Source organism: Ambystoma mexicanum, chromosome 3q (genome assembly GCF_040938575.1).
Source record: "Ambystoma mexicanum isolate Mex_15411 chromosome 3q, UKY_AmexF1_1, whole genome shotgun sequence".
Lineage (NCBI taxonomy): Eukaryota > Metazoa > Chordata > Amphibia > Caudata > Ambystomatidae > Ambystoma > Ambystoma mexicanum.
The window spans coordinates 1177926816-1177948861 of record NC_090926.1 but is presented as its reverse complement, the minus strand read 5'-3'; the positions used below and the strand labels follow the sequence as shown (position 1 = coordinate 1177948861).

Here is a 22046-nt window from a genome sequence, read left to right as displayed (position 1 = left end):
GAAGCAACACCACGAAACAGCCAAGCTTCGCTTCAATGAAGAGGCAGCTTCCGCTGATCCTCAAACACCCTCGTGCAATGAAGATTCAGCCTTCGCGGATCCTCATCCACCCCCAATCAACACCAACAACGATGCACCGCAATCAAACAACCACAAACCAAAACAAGGAACATCCAACAAGCAAAAACCACACCAAAAAGATCCACTGCAACCTCATCTATGCAAGATCAATGTCCAAACATGCCACTGAGATATACGATCTGCTCTGCGACGGAGGGAATCGACATCCTATTTGTAACAGAAACTTTGCTAGACGACAACTACAAGACCACCATCAGCAACTGCTTGCCTGAATACTTCAAATGCGTCCAAACAGAAAAACCAAAAGAGGGGAGGGCTGGCAATCATCCACAAGGAAACCCTGGATATCAAACTGGAAGACCTACTAATCCTCGATAAATGCGAATAGCAGTAACACCCCAAACAAACTTGATTTATTGTATTCACGCCCAGACCCTCGGGTATCACGGCGAGGTTACATTTTTCAGGATGGCATACAGAATAATCACATGGTTACAGGGGATACTCATGATTGCATACAGAATCATCCCAGGTTACACCACATTTTTTCAAGATTACATACAGAATAAACACATGGTTACACAGCAGGTTAGAGCTAATTCAATCTAGCCATTCTTTATCTAGTATGGTGATCACAAGTATAGTTCCATATTTAAACATGTGAGAAGGTTGCAGATATATTTTTAGGCACTCAGGGTTATGGTCTTCATATTATTTGAAAAGCCATGTTTTGAGTGTTTTTTCTGCTTTAATGATGTTGGGAGGGAATTCCAAGGGGCTAGGTATTTAAAGCTGCTGCTGCCGCCGCCTGCTTTGGTGTTCTTGAATCGGGGGATTTCCAGGAGTTGCTGGTTGTGGGATCTGAGGGCAGTTTTTTTTGCAGAACTTTATGAAGGTATGTGGGAGCTGAGCCCTGTTGGCATTTGTAGGAAATACAGAGTTTTGAAGACAATTCTTTCTGCAATTGGTAGCCAGTGGTGCTCTCTTCTAGTCTTGGAGATGTGGTCAGATTTCCTCATGCCAAGGGCTGCTCTTAGGGCTTTGTGTTGTACGAGTTGAAGTTTGATTTTGGAGGTGCCTAACAGTAGTACATTACAATAATCGAGTCGTGACAATATTAGAGCTCCGGCCAAGGTGACGCTATTAACGGGGGTGAGAAATTGTCTGCTTAATGCAATTAGTTTTGCGGTGGAGGATGTTCATAGTTGGCATCCAGGTAAACTCCTAACGTTTTTACTTGTTTCAAGACAGGTATCATGGTGCCATCAATGTTGATGAGGCATTTGGATGATCGCGTAGATATTGTTAATGAGTAGGGTGTCATGGGTATAGTTTTCTGAGAGCGGGATGAGGATCAGGGTGTCATCTGCAAAGTTAGTTTAGAGACACCCATATTGTACAGCGCTGAGCAGGAGCTTCGTATAAGCATTGTGTAGGGGAGAGGCAAGAACCTTGGGGTACCCCCGGGGGAAACGGGGATAGGGTCAGAAGCCTTTGCCTATAGACACTGGAGATACGGTCAGCTAAGAAGGATTTAATCCACATGGTAGCATCCATGGAAAAGTTGAAGTCTTTGGCTAGGGTATTGCAGAGTTTATCATGATCCACAAGGTTGAACGCTGCAAAGAGGTCTAGGAGGATGATACACAGTTTGCCTGAATCTCTAATGGAGTCCATCTGGATTTTGAGATCCAATAGGGCTATTTCCGTAGACCACCAACCTACAATGCAACCTTCGTCGACTCCTTCACAAAAGCAATCACCGTCCTAGCCATCAAACACAAACCACCTGATAGTCCTAGGAGACACCTGGTTTTGAAAGAGAAAACATGACCATACAAAAACCCGCTAACCAGCCAACTAGCAGCAATGAACCTACAACAACTAGTCAAAGGAGCAACCCACTTGGCAGGGCATACACTTGACGCAATAGTCGCTAACACGCTACTCCTCACCACGGCACCCCAATTCAAATACCCTGGAGCGACCACCTCATCATCCCCTTCGTAATCAAAATGACAAGGCAATCAACCGAAAAAAACAACGAAAACGATTGGCGAACCATCAAAAACTCAACCTAAAGAACCCCTGGAGCTAAACAAACCACACCCAACATTCATGGAAGAATATGACCTGGACAAAAAGTTAAGCCTGCTGCATTCCTGGATTATATCTACTATAGACAATCGCCAAAGAAAAACCCTTTGCTTCTTCTAAACGGCCAAGAGCAAAATGGTTCACCCCACTACTCAGCACCATGAAAAGAAAAAACTGAAGAAAAAACAAAAACGACGCAGCAAACAAAAATTCCTACAACACAACCAGGCTTACAAAAGGAAATACAAAAAGCAAAGAGGAAACACTACTACAACCGAGTCTTCAAAGCACCATACAGCCAAAAAGAAGTCTTCAAAAATCATAAACGAAATCAAAAATCCTCCAGGATGTAACACACCCAACTCCATCCGCGAAGATCTGCAATGACCTTGCAGACCACTTCAAAACAAAATCGCCAACATCCAACAAACCATACAAAGCAGACCGTCCGATCAGACCACAACCCCAACCCACACCCGGTAGGAGCACCCAAACAAACTACAAAGCTTTCCAGAAATATCAGAGGAGACATGTCAAACTGGCGACTGCAAGCAATACCTTCGGGTCCCTGCCCACCAGACATATACAAATCTATTCTTAAACAAGGAATGCCCATGGAATATCACAGGAACGTCCTCAACCACTCCATCACAATTGGGAAGGTGGCACAAGCCTTCAAAACTGCATACATCAGGCCACTACTCAACGATACAGCGCGAAACAGAGGACCTCTCCATCTACAGACCCAGCTCCAACATCCAGTATACAGCCAAGCTGCTCGAAACGTACATATACAAAACAATCCAAGAGGTTTTTAGAAGAGAACGGCCTACTAGACCAGGCACAAGTTGGCTTCAGACCACTGAGAGGAACGGAATCAGCTCTACTCTCAATATCAGACGATCTGGGGGGGAGGGGGGGAAGAGAAAAAAAAAAAAAAAAAAAAAAAAACAGACTCACTCGGACAGCAGCACTGCCTTGATACTCCTAGACCTATCGGCAGCATTTGACACAGTCGACCATGACACCCTCATAATGAGACTAGAAGGACTTGGAATAAAGACACCGCCCTACTATGGATCAAATCTTTCCTAACAAACAGAACGGAAACCGTATGGATGAAACCGTTCAAATCCAGCCCGAGTGATTCCACCTGTGGGGTACCACAAGGATCATCCTTCTCCCCACTACTATTCAACATCTACCTGTAGATGTTGAACAGAATCATCAAAAGCCACGGCCTCACCTGCGACAACTACGCCGACATCTTCAAAAAAACAAGACAACCCAGAAAGAAAAACGCTAGAAAACTGCCTCCACGATGTATTCTTCTGGATGAATTTAACTGCCTCAAAATCAACCCAGGCAAAATTTTAAAAAATAAAAAAAACATTCATCCCTTGGCCAAGGAACTCGGGACAGCCCCAGCGCCGATTGTAAAAAAACCTGGGGGTTCTGATGAACAATGGACAATAATGTCACGCTAGAGCCAAAAGAACGCTCTCCTCAAGAAATGCTTCTTCCTGCGAGCGGCAAAGAGAATCTTACCATTCCTATCATTCACCAACAGAACAACCACAATCATCACTCTCGTCATGTCCAAAGTAGACTACGCCAATAGCCTATACCTAGGCACGCCCGAACTCTCTAAAACAAAGCATTGAAAACACTGCAGCCAGACTACTTCTGAACCATTCAAAGCCTTAACCCACCAGGGTCATACAAGATCACCTAAGATTAGATATCACCCACCCAGTCCCACACCTGAAGATTAGGTTAAGACGCACCCACCAATCCAAACTATACTCAGAGGATACAGTTGGATCAGCGCAACACCAAAATGAATCGGCCCACGAGGAACCAGCAACATCCCAACCCACAGGTATACAACTCTAACGGAACCCTGCGTTACCCTCACTACTTAAATGGCCAATGGCTGTGCCCATTGAGCTTTGACCACGATTGTCAAAATGGTCCCAGTCTGCCATTTTTTTAGTTGAGGTTCTTGGGTTTTACTCTGCACGCCAAGCCAGGTTTGAGCCCTTTTAGTTTTGCTTTTGGCGGGCGTCGCTGCCTCTGGAAGTGAGGGAGGTTCCTAAAACTCCTGTCCTTGTCTCTAGGAGTGCCTGAATGCAACTAGTCCCGATTGGCTGGCTGTTCATTCAGGACAGCCACCCCGACAGCCTAGGCTGTGCAGGAATAGGAGAACCGCTTAAGGCGAAGGTTTTGGGACTAGAGGTAGAGTCACCCACTCGGAAGCACAAAACTGAACAAAGCTTGCGGTATCCTCCTGAACCTTTGAATTGCCCGGTGAAGCCCTGTGCGGAAACACTTTTCTGAGGACAACTTCTTCCCTTGCGTTAGTGGGACCAACTAACCGAGATGAACTCCACTGGACCATCTTACGCGACTGCTGGTACTCCTTTGTTGCCGCAGTAACTGAGTGCCAGAGGTTGAGAAATCCTTAGCCAAGTGCAATGTCTGCACTTCAACAAGAAGCTCCAGGAGTCTCCCAGGGACTCTCCAAAGGCAGGACGACCAGAGATCGAGTCCCCTCACCAGAGCGCAGGACTCCAGGAAGCCACCCAAGATCTGCGGAGGTGCCATTTACTAAGCGCAAGTGCCACTGTTCTGAAAAGAGCCCCTAGCTGCAGACCTCCAAATTGAGCCCTGCAGACATCCTCCCTCTTGCCCCCCACGACTGAAGCTCAGGGACCCAGGATGTGCATCACTGCAACAGGACAGAATCCAGCTGGACAAGTTGCAAACGGTACTGTTTAGACATGGGGCACTTACTCAGCTTTGCTCTTCTCAGTAGACTTGCAGTGGATTTCAACTTTGCTTTCCACATACAGCTTGTGACCCTACAGTGATCATCTAAACTACGAAGGGCTTCAGCTCCATACACTGTTCTCCAATTGACATATGGACTGTCCTTCCTCCCTGAAGACTAGTCAATTGACCGATTATTGTCTGTCCATCGGAGGCGATAACTTGTGTTGAGGCAAGATTTTGGAAGTTACTTACATGCTCTGAGAACCTGTTAACATTTTTATTTCCTTTAACCTTTCTGCAACCTGAGAATAAAATAAAAACCCTGGGCACATTCAAAAGTCTTCAAAGTTGAAATCGCATTGGAGTTGATCCTAGCCGGGCGGAGGAAGATCAGCTTAAAAAAAACAATTAAAAAAAGTTTAAAGTTATGAACGTTCTATAAAAGGAACCCGAGCCCAGCCGAGGGGGAATCCGGGGTGAATAGTGAAAGTCAAGATGCCTCAGAAAGAGGCTTGGGCATGGAAGGTCCCGATGCCAATGGTTGAACTGTATCCTCGTGCTAGAGAAGCCAGACACTGCTAAGCTAGAGTGTACCGCCTTATCACATGGGGAAAGCAGACCAACAGCCTGAACATCCCGACATCATTTGTGGACACTTTTTAACATGGTACCCACACTATTTATATAAAGAGGCAAGGATTGGCAGTAGTTTTAGTATAAGCCCTTTCATTTTGACAAGACACTAGGAGTACTGTGTTATTTGGATTGTCCTAGCTTGCTGCCATCTGGAGATTTAGGATTAGATAGTTGTTTTGCAACGCCTTGCGGTCACTTGTGTGCCTTACTGTTGATACTTTCTTTCCTCTTGCATATGTAAGAAAGGCATGGTAAGAGAATAAGCAAGAGTGGATGGCGTGGCGGGCAGAACTATGGAATATTGTAGTTTGTGGCCATCTCACACTCACGGTAGCTGGAATAAAGCAACAAGGAGCCAAGATACAATGTCAATGATCATCTCATGGGTTGAGAACCAGTTGCACAGATGCAGGTAACTGGTTGCTCCATCAACAGCACTTGGCCGTGTGATTATGTAAAGTGTTGACGTCAAAGCGATGCATCTTCCCCAACAGAATGAAGTTTAGTTGACACTATATTTAGATGCACAACAGTCACTGTTAAGCAATGCAGTATTTTTTGCAGTAGCTATACTGTATTTATGCAAAACAAGTAAGGAATGGAATTTCAGGACTGTCTTTAAAAAAATACAATTTAAAAAAAACATACATCTTTGCCAGGCAGGATATAGTTATCACCCCGATTACTTCTGGTTTGCAATTATTTGAATAAGAAAAATACTTTGCCTGCACTCTCTCTGCTAGCCCCAATGAACTTGCACAGAAAGGAGGGTGGAGGGAGCCCCGCGGGCAAGAGGGGAGTGTTTTCATCAATAGCTTTGCTATACAAGTGCCAATTTAATTAGCAAACCTACAGAAATGCATGCAACACTGCTTATTTCATGCCTTGGTAATGTGTGGGGCATTTGTGTAGCGAGTGAATTGTGGAACCCCGAGGAGGCCCAGGGATGTGGGGGTGGGGAGGCAGGCTGGTTAGTGGAATAGAGTCACTCAAGCCCCTAGGCTGACAAAGCTAGAGGTAACTCCTCTAACCATACCTTTAGTTACTGCTAAGGTGATTGAGCCTCTTGAAATCCAACATATAGTGATGTCAACCAGTTGCCATAAACGTAAATTCTTCTGTCCTACTACTGGCGTGATATTGCCATGGTTCAGGTCACCCCACTTTTAGTGAACACGGAGGTGTTAGAACCTCTTTAAGGAAGTGGTTAACCATAAGAATTTAAGTGTTCCTGTTCAATTTACAAAATTGTGCAGTAACTTTGTCCAAGTCAAGTCCCTCTGAAACCTCACAAACAACGGAGGGGGTCCTTGAATCTCAAAACCCGACTCCCTGCTGTGGAGGCAATTCCTAGGGCTAACAAGAACCTTGGTGTTCCTGTCACACACCCTGTGTGGTATGTCCTTTAGACTAAAGACCCCTTCAGTTAAATCTGAAGTGGCTGAACCACTTGAAACCCCACTTACAGTGGAAGGGGTTCCTAAAGCTGGATACTCCTACAGTAGAGGTGATCCAGATGAATGTAAAGGTATTTAACAAACCTAAGAGGTTGGAAGTTCGATTACATCAAAGTGCCTAGAAGGAAACTTCCAAGCCTGAAAAAGAAGAAGTTCAACTATAGCTTTTTTACTGGCCTAATAAAAAAGCCTGGGGCTCCAACTACTCCTACAGGAGAGCTGCAAAGGTGTTCTAGGTCTCCATTTCAAGAAAGAACTCTAATCTGTGGAATTCTCAGAGGATCCCCCTCAAATCCTTATGTTAGTAGGGCAACCACTAACAAAGGCAAATCTAAAACTAGCCTTAAGGAATTGGGAGCACAAACCATGCTCCACCATTTCGATTCAATTTAAAAGTCTCTGACACACACCGCTTCTGAGGAAGAAGCAGATAGACAAGTTGGAAACCAACCATCTAGGCCTCGGAGGACTGGTAATTCTCAAAGCTTGCGGCAATCAAGAAAACCTAAGTCTAAGGGTACACACCCTGACACTGGGGTCTTCTGCTGAAGACCCAATTGTAAATCCTAGTATTAGGAGGGGAAACCCATAACCAAGCTAAAACCAGGTCTAGGAATTGAAGCATGTAGTGCTTGGGGGTCTGAAGTGCAGATGGGTTCAAACGTGAGTGGATTAAGTGGTGTGTTTTCTTGAATTACAGGCCAGAGATGGTGGTAGTCGCTTGGGAGGGGAGCAGGAAGGGGTTGACTGGTTTACCACAGGGATGGCAAAGGTGATTATATGTTGGTCAAACCATGGGTAATAGCGATGTTGCAATTGAGGCTGACTTGCCAGTCAAGTGTTCGTCCTTTGATATGCATAGGGTTATGCCTACAGCAAGAAGTGAATGGGCGAAAGGATGGTTCAAGGTCTGTATGGTCATTGAGTCCAAGGTTGAAGTCACCTAGGAGTGTTACTGGAGAGGAGAGTTTGAGGTTGTGACTTAGTGTCTGGAGGAGGTCTTCTTTGAAAGGTGTTGGTGGCTCCAGGAGGTTGATTATGTGGCTCATGATGGTGTTGGTCAGAGTGATTATTTTAGTGAAAGGATGTTGCAGGATTCATTGAGCGAGGTCGAGTTGCCTGATGCGCAGGTGTTTTTTTTTGCTATGAATGCAGTCCCTTAGGCGAGGAGTCTTTCACTTATAAAAATAAAAGTGTAGTCAGGGGAAGGGCCAATGCTAGGGCAGGGCCCCAGGCTGCGTGTAGCCATGTTTCTGTAACAGCCAATGCATGTAGGTCATTCATTGTTAGGTCACGATATCTAGAGCGTGTGCAGGGAGTGAGCGAGCATTGATTAGGGCCAGGTTGAGGGTTTTTTTGGGAGGTCTTCTGGTATGGGTGGCCATTATGTTGGGATGCTGATCTTGGCGTGCATTGGTTTTGTTCTATGGGAATACCTTTGGTGGTGGGAGGGGTGGTGGTATGGGGGCATACAGGAGTCAGCCGTTTGTGCAAGGCTAGGACATGTATCGGCAGTGGGTGCTAGGCTATTGCAAGACAGGGGGCATGGAACAGCAGTGAATACTACTAGGCTATTGAATGATTCAACAGTAAAGATTGGGTATGGAACAGCAGAATGAGATGGGGTATGGCTTGAGAAGGCAGTGGGTATAATTCATTTGTTGCTTATATAGCGTGCTAAGCCCAAAAGCACCTGGGAATATCTCCCAATTTGTTACATTTGTACATATATATTTACAATTCTACATTTTGCAGTGTTGGACATTTTTCTAGTCACTAATACACAGAAACATAGATACAGATATGCAGCAGTTATTTGCATAGTGTGTGTGTGTTAACAGGTGGATTTTGAGCGGCTTACGGAAAATCCAGAATGATTCCTGGGCTCTCCAATGGGTTGGTAGGGCATTCCAGAGCTGGCCATTGAGCGGAAGCTGCTGTCCCCAGCTCTTTGAAGCTTATATTTGGGTTGACGAGGCAGATTCTGTCTGGCAAGTAGGCCGGGACAACACTGAATACACTTGTGCGTCAGCGCGAGTGTTCTGAACCAGATCCGTTCTTGGATGGGTAACTAGTCAAGTGCAAGCATAGTTGCTGAAATGTGGGCTGATCTGAAGGGGGCTTGGGGGGGGGGGGGGTGTTTAAAGCTGCTCTGGTGGCGTTGTTTTGAAGCACCTGGAGTTTATGAATATTGTATGTTGAGGTGCCGGCATATAGGACTATTGCAGTAGTCTTAGCAGGCAAGGACCAATGCTATGGCCAGCGTGATGCAGCTGTCCAGAGAGAGGGTCTTTAGGGGTTGATGAGTTTGCATGCGTATAAGGTGGCAGAGGCATTCACTTTGTTTGCTAAGGTGAAGAGTAGAACCCCAATGTTTTTACCCGATTTGACACTAGGATAATGTTGCCATCACCGTCAATGTTAAAGCATTGAAATACAGTGCTGAGTAGCAAGCTGGAGTTGAGGTCCTATGAGAAGCAACTTGTGTCTTGTTGTTGAGACAACTCATGATGTTCCATCCAGGAGTGTGGGTGTCACTGACATGATCTCTTGTGATGGGTATGAGGACCTGGTGTCATCTGCATAGTTGGCGTAGGTGATGCCCAGGCCATCAATATGGTCAAACAGTAGCTTTGTAAATATGTTGTACAAAGTGGGAGACAATGCAGGAACCTTGACTGGGTGGGTGCCGGCTCTGCCTTGGATGAAAAGGCCCTCATTGTTTCGGAAAGGAAGGCCCTATCCAGAGGGTGGCACTGGGAGAGACTGGAGCGGCTGAACCGAGGTGGCTGCAGAGGATATTGTGGTCTACCAGAAAAGCAGCCGAGAGATCCAAAAAAGTGGAGCAAGGTGAGCTTCCCTTAATCTTTCAGGTCATCCATTTGTACATCTAGTAGGGCTGTTTGTCTCATATTCCGGGCGGAAGCCCAATTGCCCAAGACCCAGAATATTGTTATCTTCCAGATTTCTGAATTTTGTCTATTAAAAATGGAACAGTTATGGGTCGGAAGAGTAGTAGAACCCAGGTGTTTTGAGGTCTGTTGGGACAATTGTTATGGAATTAACATTTATAAAAGATTGGTGATGAAAGGGGTAAGTTGGGGTGCGCAGTCCTAAGGATGGACACAGGTCCCCTTGGCACATGGCATGGTTTTAAGCTCGAGAGGATTTGCAGGACTTCCATCATGCTGACCATGGAGGGGGTGGGTATTGGGGTCATTAGTGGGTTTAGGTTGGTTGACTGTAGCTGCAGGGTTTACTGAAGTTTATTTTTTTGCAGCCATTTTAGCCTGAAGTTGCGCGATTTTACCCAAGAGCATTCTGAATGTCTAGGGACCAGCTGGTATCTTTATTACAGTTTTCCACAAGGGGCGGTTTAGGGGGGGGTTTAACTCCAAGGATCAGGAATAGTTAATTCGATTTTGCTTTGGCTGTACTGTCGTTGAACAGTGCACTTTTACCTTTGAGGATTTGTGTTTTGTAGTCTTTGGCTGCCTTGTGGAAGGTTTCATTCGGAGGGCGACATTTTCCAGGAGGCTTCTGGAGTTTGGGGGTGAACCACCCGTGAGATGCACGGGTGGTTCGGCTTTGCAAGTGTAAGGGGTGCCAGCTTGTCTATAGCTGCCAGTATGGTGTCACTGTAGTGCTGTGCCATGGTGGTTAGGTCTTGGTTGTTCTTGCTTCTGGTTTCTATGAAAGGTTGTAGTAAAGGCATTAGGTTGTTTTTGGTTGGGGCTTCTTTCTTTAATTTCGTGTTAAGGTTCCTATTGGTGTGCATTTCAATTGTAAAAAGGTAACAAGGTAGTGATCAGACCATGGGCAGGGTGAATCAGAAGAGATGGTGGACTCGCAGTGATGTCAGCGTGCCATCAAGGATGCGGCCTTGAGGAGCCTACGAGTAAGTCCAAGGGCAGACATGGTGTTGGCTAAGGTTTTTCTGTCTGAAGGTTTGCGATACCCTAGGCTGAAAATCACCCAATGGGGTTTGGAATATGTGGATTTGGATAACACTTCTGAAAAAGAGTATGGGCCCTGGTGGTCTGTAGAAGGGATTACCGTTTAGTGCAGTGTTCACATTCAGGGACATTTTAACAGATGTGATGGGTGCCCCTCATGTTTAGGGAGGTTTTGGCTATGATGACTACACCTCTGCCTTTGGCTGTGGGTCTGTCCCTTCTGCAGATGGAGTGAATTTCTTTGGGAATGGAATGAGTGGTGGTGTATGTGTTGTCTCAAGTGACTTTAGTTCTAGGAGGTAGCTTGTTGTCAGAGTGCCTTAGATGGTGGGGTATGTGAGAATGTGATGGTGCTTTGAGGGGAAAAGGGGCATGTTAGTTTAGGAATTGTGCTCCAGGCTGATCCTAGACAATGTATGTTATTGAGAAGCGCGTAGACATGGTGAGGAATATTGTGGCGCAGTTTGTGAGCTCTTGAGTGGCTCGTTTAGGTTGGTGGTGAGGTACACCCACAAGTGAAGGCAAGTACACAGGCAGATATGGACTTGAGTGATGAGGTGTTGGGTTCCTGAGTCAGTTCTTAATGGCTCGGTGCAAGTATGGTAGCATACTGATCATTGGGTCATCTATGTGACAGAAACCAAATCAATCCTAATGCAGCACAATAATCACAATCCTTAGGCCGCACGATACAAATTGGCATATACATATAAGAGTCCAGGATACCCAGAGGAAGGGTCTGCCTTGTAGTATGTTGACTATGTATGGTGACAGAATCACTTCAGGCATAATCACAACATTGTTTCTGATGTATTTGCAGATGAACGGGGTTGGGAGTAAGCACAAGATAGGCAGCAATCATTTTTAAAGGTAAATCACAGGGAATAAGGCAGCACAGTAATGTCAGTAGAGATGCAAAGAGCAGAAAAGAGACTTACAGTACAAGTTGCGGCGATCATAAAGAGCACTGACTCAATCACAGGCATTAAAGCAGCGCGCATGGTAATAACACAGAAACAGCCAGGTGCAGTGTTTGGACGCATGTGGGGGTGCACCCGCAGTTGTAGCGCACGGCCACACCGATTCTTGGCTTGATTACAAAGGCGAGTCGGATGTCCTTTGTGGCGATGTACATGGTGCAGGGGGTGGTAAAGCGCAATGGTGAGATCTGGTTGAAGTAACTGCACATTAAGGGCAACGGTTATAATATGGTTAATGTTAACGTTTGTAGTTGGGCGAGAGACAGAGCGTGTGGGCTGATGGTGAGCGAGGTTGCGTACTATCGCAGAGGGCAGTCCTAGCTCACGCTATAGTGGAGAAGTGTTAATGCCAAAAGATGCATTGGATGCTTGGGGTACAGGGCGCATGCAATGCGAGATACCTCAATGCAGTATTTATTGTATTTGATTATATGCCCAAACCCAGAGGTATCACAGCGTAGGTTCAGTGTTGTAGTGGTTACAGGGCAAAATCATCAAGTGATAGGACAAAATAGATTCTGATTACAGCAAGTTGGGTTGACAATGTTATACAGTTACAGCAAGTCAGTTTCATTGGCCATGCGAGGTTAGGATTTGTTAAATAGACAGGTTTTTTTAAGTTAAAGTGGGAGTGTATGGGTAGCCAGTGTGCCTCTCTCCTGGACTGTGGCGTGTTGTCCTTTTTTTTGTTGAAACCCAGAGCTTTATTTTGCAATAATTGCATTTGGCTAGATTTTTCTTGGTGGTGCCTAGCAAGAGGCTGTTAAAGTAGTCTACTTAGACATAATATGCACTCTTGCTAGGGTGATGCAGTTATCTATAGTAAGAAACTGCAGATTGAGGGAAATTAATTTGGTATAAGGAATTTTACTTTATTTTTATATATTTTTCTCTTATATATTTGTTCCTTCTCTAAAACATGTGAATGTGTAAAGTTTTATTTTAAAACTGTATCACATTAATAATAAATTAAATTAGATGTGTTTACTCATGGTTAGGCTAGAGTCTAGGCAGACCCCTAAAGTTCCCACTTGGTTGGAGATGGGAATGGAAGTACCATCTATGACACTAGATGTGTAGTCTTGTGGTGATAATTTTCTCAATAGGGTTGGGGAGCCTACAAAAGAATCTCAGTCTTTTCTCCATTATTATTATTATCCAGTTAAAATCCAATGTAAGATTCTGCCTTTGGTGTGGGTGCATTGACGAGTTGGGAAAGCTGCTTCTTGTAATGCAGTGTGTGGAAGGCTGTGGCTTTGCGTCGTTAAAGCCCATGTTTAAGTCCCCTAACAGTAAGAATTTGGTTTTAGGAGAGGGGGGGGGGGGTCACAGTAGGGGGATGTCTATGTATGATTAGAAGAACTAGGTGATGTGTAAACTAAGAGGATATAGACGGTTGTCTGTGGTCAGTCATTAGTATGAGGGTTAGAAGCTCATAGCCGTCTATATTCTTCGTGTGGCAGGCTCTACAAGGTTTTGGCAATAATAGCTACTCCTCCAAATGGACCATCTTGGCGGTCAGATCTGAGAATGGTGTAGTACAGTGGGATGGCTAGAGTCAGTAGTGTGCCTGATGGAGCCAGGTTTCAGTCATAGCTAAGAAGTCTAGTTGGTGTTCCAGAATAAGGTCATAGACATCAATAGCTTGTGCCCCTAGGGATCGGACATTAAATAGTGCCCCTTTCAGTAGTGTATTGGTGAGGAATGGAGAAGGCAGGGTGTGAATCCATGTGTGCTGCGTTAGTAGATGGGACATTGGAATGGGATGTTGAAGTTTAGGTTGAGCCGAGGTGGTCAACGTGGTTGACTTCTGGATAGGGGATAGGAATATCCTGTGTGGGTTAGTGAGTGGACTGAGGAGGGTTAGATGGTAGGCTACTCTTCCAGGTGGCAGTAGGGCGCTGGTGAGTGCAAAAAAGTGTACAGCAATAGAGGGTGCCATTAGATACAATATTCCAAATTATGGAGTAAACAGTGGGCGGCAATATTTGAAATCAGTGGGCAGCAATATGTGAAATTTAATTTTGTGATCTGGGTGTGGCTAGGTACAAAAGTCAAGTGGAGCCAGTTACTAGAGGGCAGCAATGAGCACGGCTAGTAAAAGTAAAACTGCAGTCAGCTGATGTAACAACGCTCCTAAGTACGAGTGGGAAAGTTACACATGCAACTAGTTACCGGCCGATCAGGAGGCACACCAGGCTTGTCAATCGAGCCCGATTAGTGTATTAAGCATCGTTGGGATGAGGATTCCAATCAGAAGTCCGACATGTTCACATGCCCACTAAGACTATCAGTGATAATTGTCGGGATACAACAACAACGAGGTTTCACTGTGAAATCCTAATACGGTTGAATGTGGGGTTCCACAGGGGTCATCATTGTCACCTCTTTAATTTGCATCTCTGATTGGTTAGGGAGATTCTGAGACGCCATGGAATACGTTTCCAATCCTTTGCGGACGATATTCAGATTTGCATCACAATTGACAAGGTTGAGGAAGCCCTTGCCAAGATCAGTGAATGCCTTCAAGAGATTAGTGATTGGATGGCAGACAAGAGTTTATTCTGTTTGGCCAACATCTGGCGGCTAATAAAAATTAAAAAAAAAATCTGTCACTTCCAAAGAACTTAGTTTTCTAACAAAGTGAAAAACCTTGGCTGCATCTGGCAGGACAACTTGGGTAGTGAAATCCAGTTTTGGGCATAGGTGAAGGCCATTTCGCCCAAACCCCCCCCCCCCCCCCCCCAACCTCAAGACTTCGGCAAACTCTGCCCTATATTCATGAAGAGGATCACGCTTGGTAGTGGGAGCACTTACAAATGGTCAATTCATGGGCAAAAAAAACACTGCAGAAAAAAAAACACTGCAGATTGCAAGAGCACAGTATGCAGCAGTTGGGTTGATCTATGGACTAAATATCTGTCCCCCTCGCGTCGCATACTCCACTGGTTATTGGTTGAGGACCGCATTAAAGTCAAGGTAGCACGTTTGGTGTTCAAGTGCTTGAATAATTTAGCACCGGACTACCTGAAAGATATGCTTAAGCAACCTTCCAGATGTCTTCTAGCTATCCCCTCATCTTCATTAGTGTCGAGAGGGAATAGAAGATTTTCTGTATTTGGACTCTGGAACAGCCTAGCTAGGGAAATCAGGACCTTGGAATTGTACAAGTTCTGTAAAGCTCTTAAAACGTTTCTGTTCAAATGAAGTAGATTATCGCAGGTAGGTCTGAACATGATGCCCTTTGGATGGAATGTGGGTACTATTGCAGCTCTGGTAAATCTTTCAGCATAAAAAGTCATCAACGCCATTATACGGTTTAGTCCGTTTTGAGCGCATTATAAATCTCTCAAAATCTGAAGCCGTAGTAGGGCTTAGTAACAACATTTACAGTAATGACATTTGCTAGAGATAGAGTGGTGGCTATGGCTCAGTCCCATGCCAACGTGACGCATTAGTAATCATTAGCAGCATTTGATGGAGTACATGTCAAACAAGTTAGTCTCAGATGAAACGTGAAAGCAAACATTAGAGTGCACCATTTGATATTTAAAATGCTTACCATACGATGTGTGGGAGTCGCCTTGGATATTCCTCATCGGGTGTTCGCTGTGCAGGCGGGTTGCACGAGGGGAAGTGTCTGTGAAACCTGTGATCAGTGTAATACTCACAAAGGAGCAGATTGAGGGAAACAAGTATAAGGTGGAAGGGCCGAGCAGCAAGGCCTGTCCTGCGGCCCAGTCCAAGTTGTGGCCTTATACTTGTGGGGCCTTCAACGAGTTGCACAGCAACAGGTGTGCAGATCTGCAAGCAGGCGGAAACCGGCCCATCGAAGAAGGCTCTGTCCTTTGCCTGTCGGAACCAGAAGGACTGAAAAACTATTTTGCCTTTCCTAAACCTCATCGCATTGAATGTTGGGGTGGAGAGGGGACTAGGAAAGTAACAGGTATTGCTGCCAGTTTCCTTGGGTACAGCTTGAAGGAGACAAAGGACCACAGTGGGAACAGACCAGAATAGAGAGACCCCCGCCCCTCCAACTAGAGGGGCAAACGTTCAGAGGAGCAACTCACAAAGTCATAGCTGCTGAGGTGCCCCATATCATAAGCGTTACTAAGAGCAGTTCCTGTCTTTGCATGCTGTGCTTTCAGTTGTATTCATCCATCAAGTTTGGGACTACAGGTGCCACACCACAACAGGCTATACTTGCGCTACCTCAGTGTGTATAGTTGCTAACATTCTAATCTGTAGGTACATATCCAGCACTCTTCCAACCCGCATGATAAAACAGACAAGCTCAAGAATGCAGCAAGGGAGAAAAAATAAAAATTAAACAGCGAATTGCACCTACAGATTGGAATGGGTCATGTTGGCAACCATGCAGTATGCGACATGTCAAATGGCTACTTGCCAGCTATGCAAATGGACCAAGGAATAGAGTAGACAATCAAGCCCCCTATAAATACAATGATAGAAGACGGACATAAAAATGTGTTAAAATCTTTTGCCCCAATATGTAGGTTTATGCTATTGTGTTATGTTTGAGACCCATCTACCCGTTCTTCAGTTTATTTGTATGGTTGGCAGTTCCGAAGAGGCATTTTTCTCCTGAGCTGGCATTACCTACACAACACTCGGCCAAGTACACTTCTTAAGGCCCCTGCCTCCAACGCAAGACCTTCTTCCATTTCTTTTCTTCCATACAACTCCTCTCCTTAATCCCACGTAGAGTTGAACTTTACCTGCCTCCGGCAGGTTGTCTGTTCTGTGTGCCTTTGAGCTCTGTTTGCTTGCCCCCTGAAGGGGCCGTGAAGCGGGGCCTCGGTCCCCTGAATATCAGCATGCTCCAGGTTCCCCTGCTGGGCTGGTCTTCTGGAGAGCATTGGGGCCGGCATGTGAGGCATCAACACCCAGGCGCCTAATGGCCCGTGCCAAGGTAAGTGGCTGCAAGGGTGCTCTGCCCTGGTATTGTGTGGGGCCCTGTGAATGCCCTAGTTCTCTGCACTAGCCTGGTGGGGGTGCCTACCTCGTGGTCACACAAGGCAGCTGCCCTTAAACTTCCTTTTGACAGTTTAAAACCATTTCATGATTTGTTCAAGGATAAAGTGCATCAAGTGTTTTGTGCTGACAAACATGCAGGCAGTTCTGGAGTATTCATCTCGGACTGCCCCTTTCTGGCAATCTGTTTGGCCCCACTGGTGCGGGATGGGAGGCCTCTGGTTTCCATTAGCCAGTGGATACATACCGTTATCGTTATGGCTTATGTGGCTTCTGGCCTGCACCTAACAACATTCAGGGTTACTCTTCAGCAGTTTCTAGGGCAGATGCTCAGGAGTAGGGGGGGGTTCTCTACAGGAGATTTGTGGGGCTACCACCTGGACAGGTCAGAGCACCTTTGTCAACCATTACCAGTTGAAAGTCTCCCACTCCGGGACGGTTCCTTCAGGGTTGGTGTTTTGTCTGTTAGGATGTGATTTTGGAGTGACGTGTGCTTTTTTGTTGTTGCACGTTCTGTCTCTGTATCATTGGGACCTTTCCCCCATTGCTCCTATAGTATGCACCATGAAGCACTGGGACAAGGGAGAATGGAGGGAATGCTCTCTGTAATACTCCTATTTTTAGTCTTCCTTGTCACAGTACTGAGGACACCCTCTCCATCCCTACAGGGGTCCCATGATCCAGCTTGAATATTTCAAACTGGAAGCAGGGGATTAAGGGAAGGAGTTATATGGAAGAAAAGAAATAGAAGGTCGAGTGTCAGAGGAAATAAGTACAGTGACAAGGAATAGTAATACTAGGATCAATGAAGATTATCGGTAAGTAATCAACTCAACACCGCTTCTATGCTCTGCATTACAATACATCGAAACAAGTTTGTTTCCTGGCTATTTCAGATTCCAAAAGTCAATTAAAATCCTTCAACCGTCGTAAATTATGTTGTGAACATAAAGCATTCTAAACGTCCCCAAACACCAGATAACTGCAACAATCAGACAGCCCCCTTCATGGTCTGGCAGAGGGGTGGTCCCTGTGCGCGTGGCTATTAAACATGGATTCCCCGGATTAAAAAGGAGGTCACCGTCACAGAACACGTTTACTAAATCACAGCAACAACAAAATCTATGCACCAAAAACGAGTGAGGCACACCCAAAATCGATTTCGGGGCTGAAAATGAAAGCCCCGCCCCCCCCACGGATTAGCCTGGCACTCCAATGCTGCAGCGTGACTGCAGAACTGTCCAAACCCCTTCAACAGAGCGTGGAAAGAACGAGCAAGCACGCACGCCATACCGATGCAACCTCCCCGAGAAGGGAAGCAGGGGTGGCACAGCTCCCCAGGCGCGTCATCTCACCTGAGCTACGGCTCATGCGTTTCTCCCACCCGGACGGCAGCTTCTCGTCGTCCGCCATCTTGTTTGGTTACTGCAGGGAATACAAGTACCAACAACAAGAACCACGCCCAGTGCGCCGACGTCGCAGCCTGGGAGGCCTATGCATCTGATTGGCTAGACATCGCGAAAGAGGTTGGTTCCCTATTTCCCTCAGTATGCCAGAACCGTGCTGCATTTGCGATTGGCTTGCTCTTTCTGTCCCGCCATCCAGCGGCAGCGCTGATTGGATTATGTCTCTCGCTTTACTTTATCCCGGTAGTGCGCCTGAACACTAAAACCGTCCATAGCAGACATTTTAGAGCTGGCGAGTCTTTGGGTGAATCTTAAATGAAAAAGACATTTTTTTTCCTGTTGTAATATATTATTATACGTTGTGCAAAATATCAGATACATTTAATTTGTACGTCTTTATACATAATACATCTATAAATATTATTCTCGTGCGGATTTTGCTGATATAAAAACCGCAGCTTTTATTTACATTTCGTCAAACGTGACATCCTTACAATTTAGATGGGAAGCTTTATTTTCGAAGCCGCATATTTTATTTCACCGTAGTAAAATACCCAAGGTCAGAGGACTAAATACGACAACGCAAATGAGGGGGCCATCTTGGAACCCCCTTCTTTCCTTTTTAGCTGTCTACAGTGGGAAGCCTGAAGAGAGGGAAACAAGAACACGCATTGGCAAAGCCAATAGTTTTCGTTTTTGTGGTTTTTCATGGCATTTTACATGCATACGTAAGAATAAAGTAATTACCTTCGTGTCCCATACTCCACGTAGCCAGTAATTCCAAGCATGCGTGCAAATGATTGCATGCAGAAAAATAACAGCAATACATATAATAAAAAAGTATCTGATGTGTACTGAATTCTTTTTACTATGTGCATTACTAATAATTTGTATTTAAACCATTTGATTGATTTTATAGCATTTAACAATGACATGAGTGATTGTGGAATGGAATACAGTGTTGAAAAAGCAAGAGATGAACAGAAGGATTGGCATGTATCCATACATGCCAACATTCACATACATGCCAACATTCAAATGCACCGGGGAGGGAGATTTCCACAGGGAAATCGGGAGATGCATATTTCCCCATAGAAATACATTGGGGCTACAGTTATTTTAGGCGAGAGACCGTGAAAAATAGCAATATTTTTCACCTAAAAATCGGGAGTCTCCCGCCTAAATCGGGAGGGTTGGCATGTATGCATTCAGATACACCTGGGAGGAAGATTTCAACAGGGAAATCGGGAGACAAACATTTCCCCATAGGAACGCATTGGGGCTACAGGTATTTCAGGCTGGAGACAGTGAAAAATAGCAACATTTTTCATCCAAAAATCGGGAGTCTCCCGCCTAAATCGGGAGCGTTGGCATGTATGTGTATGCATACCTCTCAACTCACACGCTTTTGGCAGGTGTCACCCACCTGGAAATAAACTCACCATCCAAGCTCCCTACCATTCTATGTAAATGAATGGGCTTTCACCCGCCAAAAACAAAATCGGGGGGTTTTCATACATGGCAACATTCCGATACACCTGGAAGCAGCGCTTGTGATTGGGCCGGCTCTTGCCGGATCTGAGATCCCGCATCAGATGTGTAGCCAGATCTTGGGATCCGGCCAGAGTCAGCACTCAAAAAAAAAAGAAAAAGAAAAGAAAAGTGCCTGCGAGCAAACTGTAACTTCCTCTAGTGACCCTGTGCAAGAGCTCACAAGATGAAGTTACAGTCCTCAGCCAAGACCGGGTCCTCAGCCACAACCCGGTTTATTTATTTACGAAATGTTTGTTGGATACATGGACCCAGATTATTTATTTATTTATGCATGTTTGCCGGGTACCTGTATCCGAATAAATAAATATATAGGTATCCGACAGACATTGCATGAATAAATAAATACCCCTATTAACATTAAAACTATCCTACACCATGCAGCCACCCAACTGCTTTCAGAGGGGAGCTGCAGGAGCTGGGTCCTGGTGTGGTTCAAGTAAAAGAAAATGTTGCTTATGGCGAACAGAAATCACCCTGTTTGAATAGTACCCAAGAGGGAGTTTAAAAAAAAAAATGGTATGTAAATTGTGCATTTTAAAGAATATTTACTCTGCAACACTGGTCAAAACTATTATCTGCAGGGTGAAGTAACTCACCAGTGCCATGAAAATGGAATTGATATATAGTCTGGGAAAGAAGCAGCATTAAAGAAATAGAGCCGTTTTAAACTATTATTTTGGACATTTCCTTTGATCGGAGGTCAACTGCCAGCTCTGCCCCCTTAAACCCTGCCTCCTTGGGCACCCCCCCAAACTCCGCCCCCACCTCGGCCCTTCTGGGATCCCCCGCCAATTTCTTTTTCATTTCCACCACTGCCTGGGAGATTTCTACAGAGAAATCAAGAGACAATAATTTCCCAATAGGAATGCATCAGGGAAATAATTATTTTAGGTGGGAGAACGTGAAAAATAGCAGTATTATTCACTGAAAAATCGGGAGTCTCCCGCCTAAATCAGGAGGGTTGGCATGTATGGTTTTTACATGCCGTATGGCGACAAAACGTTGAGACCTATGTGTATGTAATGTTGTAGGGGTCTCCCGTGGGCACACGGGCCGTCCTGATCACTGCTGGGGGCAGCCAGAAGGTTATTCATTTGCTGTGTTCATACAGGAGCAAAAATCACCGGGGGCACCCGGGGATGCAATGGAGCCGTGAGCACACGGCTGATCAGTGGCCTGAGGGCAACCACATATATGCCAAAATTCCGAAGCACATGAGAGGGAGATTTCGTCTGAGAAATCGGGAGGCGTAAAGTCCCCATAGAAATGAATTGCGGCTACAATATTTTAGGTGGGAGAACGTGAAAAATATGTGAAAAAATCACGAGTCTCCCACCTAAATCGGGAGGGTTGGAATGTATGCACACAAACTCAGGGACGCAATTAAACCTACATTTCAGTGAGAGGTAACTAGTGATGGGAGGGGGTCACTTCAAATAGGGGGCAGGACTAACTCAGAGGCTTTGCCCCCTCTGTTCTACCCCTAACAGTCATCTTGTGACAGTACCAAGTATCAAATGGTACATTTTAAAGTACAATATGGCAGTAAGAATTAAAGTGTTATTGGATGTAAATACAAAGTACACATTTAGTTTCTTTGATAATGTTTATATGCCGTGACCAGAAACTTTTGAAAAATAGTCTTCAGAAAAAAAAGTAGGTGGTACATCATAACACTTGTACAGCAACTCTTACTTGTCACAAAGCAATTTCAAGGCGACACCCCTTTTTTGCCAGTTCATAAGTAATGGCTTCTGGTGGGTTTGGGGGGTGAGCGGGTAGTATTCATCTTTGCCATCCGGAAAGGCACTCATATCCCATTGTAGACCGTAGGTAGGTTTTAAGTCTACGAACACAACTAAAGCATCTCTCTGGAGAGGCTGTTGTCACAGGTATTGTGGCAAAGAAATTTAGCAAGCAATGCAGGTTTGGGTAAAATATACCGTTTGCATGCATTAAAACATCCAAAACATTGTGTGGCCTCTAATGAGGGGGCACCTTGAGCCGCGTCAATGGCCATGTTTCGTATTCATTCTTAACATCTTCAAAAGTACCAGGCAAATCATCCTCATACAATTGCAAGGCATCCCTCATTTAAAAAAAAAGACT

General features: G+C 45.2%; 1 protein-coding gene across 1 annotated transcript in view; it reads right to left on the bottom strand.

Annotated features, from left to right (window-relative positions):
* PIN1 (peptidylprolyl cis/trans isomerase, NIMA-interacting 1) overlaps positions 1 to 18486 on the bottom strand; it is a 28324-nt gene extending 9838 nt beyond the window's left edge. Inside the window, exon 1 of the mRNA XM_069604035.1 lies at positions 18333 to 18486. Coding sequence (XP_069460136.1) covers positions 18333 to 18390 — 58 coding nt within the window. The 5' untranslated portion in view covers positions 18391 to 18486. The remainder of the gene's footprint in view (positions 1 to 18332) is intronic.
* Positions 18487 to 22046: the final 3560 nt, after the last annotated feature.